The sequence below is a fragment of the Pteropus vampyrus genome, unplaced genomic scaffold (assembly GCF_000151845.1).
Source record: "Pteropus vampyrus isolate Shadow unplaced genomic scaffold, Pvam_2.0 Scaffold35, whole genome shotgun sequence".
Classification (NCBI taxonomy): domain Eukaryota; kingdom Metazoa; phylum Chordata; class Mammalia; order Chiroptera; family Pteropodidae; genus Pteropus; species Pteropus vampyrus.
Genome location: NW_011888816.1, coordinates 7,139,138 through 7,147,179, shown reverse-complemented (window position 1 = coordinate 7,147,179; position 8,042 = coordinate 7,139,138). Strand labels below are relative to the sequence as shown.

Sequence of the window (8,042 nt, the reverse complement as noted above, 5' to 3'; positions counted from 1 at the left end):
AAAAAAAAAAAAAAAAAAAACAGAAAAAAAACAGAAACCATGAGAAGATTATTTGAAATAGAGATACACATACACTATTATTAATAATAGACTTTGTCTTAGGTGTATATTAATGTGCACTTAGATTTTGCCAATGACACATGAAGCCATTGAGATTGGCAAGAATTTAAAAATTAAGCATAAAAAATTATTTATAAAAGTATATATCTACTGAGAGCCAAAATATTTTTGGTATCAATGAAAAATTAAAATGTAAAATAATTATTTAAAATAATTCTCTCTTTAGTGAGTCCTTTTTAATTTCTGTTTTTATAAATGTTTTATAATGTACAAAATATATTAGTCTTCTTTATAAATAAATAAATATACTTATTTAAATGATCTTGGTTCAAAAATTTTGTAATAAAAAACTGTAAGATCAAAAACATTTGAAGACTACTGGCCCAGAGGTTAAGATTTCATAAACTGTGGAATCAGAATGTCATAGTTTCTGTCCCAGCTCTTCGCCTTCTATCTGTGTCACCCTGGGCATTCCAGTCCCCCCGTTGAAACCTCCATTTCCCCATCAGGGAAATGGGATTATACTAGTCCTCCCTCCAATGTCTGTCTGTTAGGATCTTGTTTGCACGGTGCCTGGTACACAGCAATAACTCCCTAAATACCTGTCGCTTTTATTTTAAGGTAAGACTTTTTGTTAAGACTGCCTACCCGTCCAGCATTCAAATACTCAGACATCCCTTTGGGAAATTTAGAGCCCCCAAAATCAGGCAAAGACAGCTAGACTGACGAACAGCTGTCAACTAGATGAACCAACTTACTTAATTAGTTTAATTATTTTAATGGTGCAGCTCCATTTGAGCAATGTATAGTAATACTGCTCCATACCAGTGCCTGGGTTGGATACCGAGGACTCCATCATAAAAAGACAGTGCTTCTGCCCCTGAGAACCTCAGAGTCTACTGGGGGTAACAGATACACACTGTGACTACATGGAGAAAGCTACAAGAGCATGTTGAAGGGGCACTTATCTCTGGCCCCAAATGAGAGCTATTCCTTATTGAACACCTACAATGTGCCAGGCACTGTTTTAAATCCTGTCAAGACCCTTGCCCTCTTTACAGATGAAAAAATTGAGGGATAGGTAGTTTCTCTAACACAATACATCTTCTCAGTAGCAGCGTTGGCATTGAAATTCACATCTTTTGATGACTGTATTCATACTCTTCACACAAATCGATGCTGCCTAGACACCCATCCAAGCAGCGGTGGTACTTAGGATTGTACAACCTCTTCTCCTGACCCAGCCTTAACCTGGGGTGCAATCACAGAGGAGGAAGGTGATATGCAAGGGCCATTGTCTGAAATGTCCTCACGCCTATGTTTCCCATGTGGCTGTCTTCCAGCAGCCCCCAAATCAGCAGTCTTAGAAGAAATGCTTCACAACTTAGATTTCTGTGACATTTTGGTGCTGGGAGGGGACTTGGACCCAAGACAGGAGTGCTTGGAGCTTAACCACAGTGAGCTCCATCAGCGACACCTGGATGCCACCAACTCCACTGCAGGATACTCCATCTACGGTAAGGCCACACTCGGCCCCTTTGCCCAGTGGTCTCTCCTCTCAGGGTGGCCTCATCAGGGAGTCACGAGAGTGATGGCACTCTGTCACCTGTGGGAGCAGGCTCAGGTGTGGGCTCTTGGCATCAGAGCATGGACTTCTAGCCCCTCCTCCTTCGGCTACTCCAGTGCCTTGAGGACCTGGACCACATCCCCTCTCCCGGGGAAATCTCCTATAGAAACTAGGTAGATGCCTTCTCTTAGGTTTAATTGCCACAAATACTACAACATTTGAAAAAATGAGGTCAAACATTCTGATCAGAGGCCAATCTATGTGGAAATCCTACGGATCAATTTCAGTGGCTCCTTAGAACTTCTGCTGCAGTATATTATCTGCCCCTAAACATTGTAAGCACTCAGCATGGTAGAATTCAGGACACCCACAGGCCACAGCAGCTGCAGCCTGTCTCCCCCGTCTCCTCTGCCTTCTTATGACACAGATGGTCTCTTGGCACAGGTGTGGGCTCCATGAGCCGCTATGAGCAGGTGCTGCGTCACATCCGCTACCGCAATTGGCGTTCTGCTTCCCTTGAGGCCCGACGGTTCAGGATCAAGTGCTCGGAACTCAACGGGCGCTACACCAGCAATGAGTTCACCTTGGAGGTGAGTGAGTCTTGCGGTTGTAAGGGACACCCAGGCTCACCCATCCATTCCCTTGTTTATTTGGGAGGACTGCTGCTGCTGGCCCATCTGGCCCTCCTGGTCAACAGCACCTCTCCTTGCTCTTCCCAGGTCAGCGTCCTCCATGAGGTCAGAGTTTCAGACAAGGAGCATGTCAATCACCTTATCGTGCAGCCTCCCTTCCTGCAGTCCGTTCACCACCCTGAGTCCCGGAGTAGCATCCAGCGCAGTTCAGGTAGGCAACCTGGCAGGAGAGACCGCGGTACACCAGGTGGTTATTGTGACTCAAGACCACCCACTAAACAGTTGGGTGCAGCAGCCAGAGGTGCCCAGAACTGAAGGAGGGACCCAACAATGGAGAAGCTAGGGGCCCTGCCTCTGGGATGCTCACAGCCTCAGTAGGGAGTCCATCAGGTAAACAAGTTATGGATGACAGATAATAACAGAGCTTAGTGCAAGGGGCTGGGGTAAATTATTACAAACCCTTTATGGCCCAACTCAAAGTCATGTCCTGTATGATACTTTCCCTGAACCCCTTACATACACTCACATACACACATGTGTGCACAATCTTGTAAAGTCCCCTACCCATACTTCTGTTCCAACACTTGCCATATTATATTACTGTCTACTGGGCACCGCGTCTGTTTCTGCTAAGCTCCACAGTGCCTGGCTCTTGGTGAGAGGTTTCCCATAATTCAAGGGGAAAAAAGCCAGAGACAGAAAAGCAAATAAATTTGCATTTAGTGGGCGCCTACTATGTGCCTAGGTGGAAACTCACATATTATTTCATTTTTTCCTCACAACTACCCAGGGGATAGGAATTATGAAGTCCATTGTGCAGGTGACAAACTCGAAGCCCAGACAGAGTAGGTGCTGACCCAGGGTTCTGCAGCTGGGAAGTGGTAGGGTGGATTTTAACCTATGCATGGATATTTAGTGCATGCTCCACCCCAAGAGTGAGCTAGTTCACCGTGTTGTGTGGATTCCTTCTTCATTCCAGTGGTCCCAAGCGTCGCCACGGTGGTCATCATCATCTCTGTGTGCATGCTAGTGTTCGTGGTGGCCATGGGCGTGCACCGAGTCCGGATTGCCCACCAGCACTTCACCGAAGAGGCCGAGGCTGCCAAGGAGGCCGAGATGGATTGGGATGACTCTGCGCTCACTATCACAGTCAACCCAATGGAGGTGAACCTCATGCAGGGGCTGGGAGCTTAAGGCAGGATGCCTCCCCTTGACCCAGCTCCACCTTTCCTGGGCCAGAAGCCCTGGCCAAGGAGCCCAGCCTCCCTGATCCCTCACTTCTCTGAGCTTCTCCAGCCCTCACAACCCAGATGGACCCTACTTTCACACCAAATGAATCACTGATTAAAAATGTGTAAATTTCTCTCACTTTATAAACAGAACCAGACACTTCTTAAGGCAAGCAACCATATGATGTCTATCCCTTGCCACCCCCATCGTATTTAGCTTGGAGCTAACATTTAGGGACTCAGTATTGAATTTTTGATTAATTAACAGTGTAAATTGGTTGGCTTTGCTCCATACTGCCTGCAGAGCTCACTTAAAGACTCAGAATAGGTTAAAACAAAAACACAACAATAATAGCTGCCACTTATTGAGCCCCTCATTATGCCAGACACTGCACAGGGCATGCTACATACATCACCTCATTTAATCTTCCAGCAGCCTGTGAAGTAGAAGTCTTCATCCTCATTTATCAAGGTGGGAACCAACTCAGAGAGGGAAGGAAAGTGCTCAAACTCACATAGCTGGCAATGGCAGCTCCGATATTCAAACTCCCGTTTGCCTGATTCTAAAATTCAAATCTTACCAGTTAGCCAGCAGCCCCCAGAATCTATCTACCCATGATTGTCCAAGGCTCCTGCTCTGGGCATGTGAATATCAAGGTAAGCCACTGGCATCATGCCCTTTGGTCAGCCTGTTGGTACTAGGTGAAGATAGAGCCAAGAGTAAAGCAGGGGAAGATCAGAAAGAGTCATTGATAAATGAAAAGATTATTCCAGCCTTGTTCCCATTTCCTCCTCAGCTGATCTCATGCTCCAATATCAAAGCCAGCATGGCTTGGCACGTGCAGTGAGTACAGTGCTAAGCACACCACTGTAGGGACTCAGCATCTTCTCCCTTGATGAGCTGAGCCTTGGGTGTGGGAATGACCACCCACCCTGGAGCAGTCTGAGTACTGGGCAAGAGTGTGCCTACCCAGGGCTAACCTAGTGATGCCGACTGTCAGTGAAGCAAGAGCAGGGAGATCCATGGGGGCGGAGTGTTCAGGGAGGACTCCTTGGAGGAGGTTAGATTAAAGGAAGTCTTGTAGAATGGTAGTTTTTGAGGGAGGTAAAGGTAGAAGAGAAGATACTCCAGAGAGATGACATGGCCAAGCAAGGACATACATACATCTTTGATGGCTGGTTCATCAACTCAACACATAAATCCAGAAAGAAATAAGATTTGGCCGGAATCACCAAAAACTGGGAGGAACAGAGATGAGAGAAGGAAAAACTGAGGTAGAATTTGAGGACACAAATCACAAAGTGAGGGGCAGGCATGAAAAATGAGGACCATGAACTTTGTCCTTCCCAGAGGAGTATTTTTGAGGGAAAGGCCACCTGAGTCTTGTTTCAGACCTTCTGCTCCCAGAGACATTACATTCCCACCTGTAAAAGGGGTACAAGCTTACATGCCATTCTCTCACTGAGAAGCAAACACTGAAGACTTGGAAAGCTCATTCTGATAAGCTCCAGAAATGCCAGTGTGTGGGATTGGCCAAATGTCCCGTGTCTTACCTCGAGTTCATGTCTTGGAATTTGCTGCTCCTTCTTGCCTTTGTCCTTGGCTGTCTGCTTTGCCTTTCACCAGAGGCCCTCCCTTCCAGGCCCAAGGGGTTAGCATTAAGGGGAAGGAATTCCCAGGGGCCCAAAATGTTTGCTTAGTAGAGGGAGAACTGTAAGCTCCAAAGTGGTTTCCCTTCTATCCCGACCCCCAGAAACATGAAGCGCCGGGGCGTGGGGAAGATGACACTGAGGAGGAGGAGGAGGAGGAAGGAGAGGAAGACATAAGCTCCAGCAGCAGTGACTCGGAAGACAGCGATGACCAGGAGGAGGAAGGGATGGGCAGGGGCAGACGCGGGCAGAGCGGAGCCAGGCAAGCCCAACTGGAGTGGGACGACTCCACCCTCCCCTACTAGTGCCTGGCTCTCGGGGCCCGCCCACCTGTCCCTTTTGTAAGGCCCACCTGATGTATGCTGAGTCTATCACCGTCACCTCTGCTTTCTGTGACAGGCTAGGCAGGCCTTCCCCTGCCTCCTGGAACCCACCCCTCACACCTTGGACACTCCTTGTGTCCCAGAGCGGTTCCTAGAAGCCCAGTGTCACCCCCAGTGGGGACTTTAGGTTATACCTTGTCCTGCAGCCCCCACTGCTCCTGCCCTGGGCTCCCCGGCACCCTGTCTGCCAACCTGCAGAGTTCTGCTTCTGCTCTTCTCTGCAGGGGAAAAGGTTAGCCTGTCTGTCACTCACTTCCCCCAGGCTCTGTGTCCCCAAGGCCCTTGGTCTGCAGTTCATTGTGTATGTACCTGACTCAATCATCTCTCCATGCAGACCAGCAGGTTTTCTTGAGCTAACTCTCTAAGTGGCTTCATTCAGGCAGGGTGGTCGGACTTCGCATACCTGAGGTCTTGGTCCTTAACACTTTAAAGAAAGTCCTTGTTGAGGCAGAATTAAGTTCACGGGGAGAAGTTTACATACTCACACATGCACACACATACTCTCCCCAGTTTGGACAGCCTTTCCCTTTGAACTTTCTGAGGCCATATAAGCTTATATGAAAAGTCTGAAACTTTAGCCACAACAGGACTTGGTCCCCAGCCAAAGCTATCTGAGTCTGCCTGCCTGGCAGCTGCTGAGACCGGTGTGGCTGCCTTGCTGGGGGCTTCCACCCCGTGAAACCACAGGATCCAGGAAGCATTCCACACAGGCGCTGCCCCGGGCAGAAGCCATGACAAGCCTGTAGCCAGGGCTCAGAAGGAAGGACTGATGAGGTGACACCACCGGGCTTCATGCGGGGCGTCGATCTAAAAGACGGGGGTGGCTGGGCTCTCCCAGGCCAGAGGGCGGCCTGAGGTTGACAAGGTTGTCACCACCTAGTCTTATGGTCCTTCGTCCTCTTTTTCATACTGGTTTGCCTCTTGAGAAAATACATTCTTCTTGGATGTATTAGAACAAGCGTGAACTGCATCAAGTCTAAAATGAAAGTTTGGAAATTTATCTGCTGGGAATTAGAAGCATATTTGCGGTGATAGCTGTTTCTTTCTTGTCCTCATAAAAGGAGCAGCACTTAGGGTGGAGGGCAAATATATCTAAAAACCTAATTTATTTACTTCTTCTTTTTCTAATAAGGAAATCTTTTCCATCTCCTTCCTAACATGGACACCTCTTGAGGAGAATTGTTGCTATAGTAACTGGTCTGTGATCTTTTGTGGCCAAGAGAATAGCAGGCAAGAATTAGGGCCATTATAGGACTTCCATGAGGCTCGAATGTCTTGGGCTTTGTCCTCAGTATGTGTGATCTGTCCCCATCCTCCCAGCCTCCCCTAGTCCCTCCTGTATTGGCTTGGCACAGGCACAAAGCTAGTCCCTAGTTACAGGTGCATTCAGGTTCAAAAGAAAGTTCAGAATCTGTTCACTCTACTCCATGTCATTAAATCTACTTATGAAGGAGGACAGCTGTCAATGTCCTCTAGTCTGACCTTCATCCAGGGAGGACCCATAATAGGCCTTTGCAACCTTCTGATTCCAGAAAACTAACTTTTGTAGCTTTTTCCATCACCTAAAATGTTTTTTGTTTCTGTTTCCTCTTTTGAGCCTCTCTATAATCCCGTGAGGTAGCTGGGACATCTGTTGTCAGAAACATTTTCATTATGAGTAAACTGAGGTTCAGTGACTCAAGCATCTTGCTCAGAATCATTCAGAGATGTATAAGACTAGATGCCCCGCTTTCCATTCCTGGTCCTGTGCCCACTACCCCGATTCTACTTATGTTTGTATTTACACAGCTAACAGGCATCGAGGACCTACTATGTGCTGGGGACTCGACCAGAAGTTGTGGGAAAGGAATAAGGCTGAGTAAGATAAGTTCCTCCTTTCAGAGGACTTGATGGTTGCAGAGGAGAAGCCTCTTGCAAAGGGGCATAGAAATTATACAAGAGATTAGACGTCGAGGAGGGAGAGAAGTCACAGGAAGAAGAGGGACACATTCACAAACTCAACCCGTGCTCTTATTTTTCCCTTCTTTGGGAAAAACGCTGGCAGAAGTTTGGTTTTGTATTCATCGGATGGAAATAGACACCTCTGTGAATTCCCCCAACCAAATAGCTTTTACCTATCAGGCCGTGTCTGCACATTGACAAGGAGAAAATCTGTAGGACTGTGTAGTTCTCACAGTACCCTTAGTGAAATAAAAAGATTCTTTGGTCATTTAGAAGCTAACAGAATTCTCCCAATTCTATGGCAGTAAAATGAGTACTTTATATGTTTAAAACCAATTTTCGTTTGAATCGGATTTTGATTTAAAATATGTAAGTCCAGCGTTCCTGAGAGCACCTGTCTGGGTGGGGTGGGGGAGGTGTTCCTTGCCCTCAGGCTGTTTTCAGTGGCTGCATCACTTATTCATGGTTGAGCGAGCTGTTTGGGGCATGGAAGATCTTTCTGTGTTTGAGGGTTTAGGGGAGGGAGGGAGCAGGTGAAAGCGGCACTGGGTAGGGCAGCAGTCTGTGGACTGGACTCATG

The 8,042-nt window shown here is 47.4% G+C and overlaps 1 protein-coding gene across 1 annotated transcript in view; it reads left to right on the top strand.

Moving 5' to 3' along the window:
* Nucleotides 1-7,825, top strand: part of CLSTN2 (calsyntenin 2) — a 397,528-nt gene extending 389,703 nt beyond the window's left edge. Inside the window, exons 13-17 of the mRNA XM_023529032.1 lie at nucleotides 1,407-1,577; nucleotides 2,072-2,217; nucleotides 2,347-2,470; nucleotides 3,239-3,423; nucleotides 5,243-7,825. Coding sequence (XP_023384800.1) covers nucleotides 1,407-1,577; nucleotides 2,072-2,217; nucleotides 2,347-2,470; nucleotides 3,239-3,423; nucleotides 5,243-5,443 — 827 coding nt within the window. The 3' untranslated portion in view covers nucleotides 5,444-7,825. The remainder of the gene's footprint in view (nucleotides 1-1,406; nucleotides 1,578-2,071; nucleotides 2,218-2,346; nucleotides 2,471-3,238; nucleotides 3,424-5,242) is intronic.
* The last annotated feature ends 217 nt before the right edge of the window (nucleotides 7,826-8,042 follow it).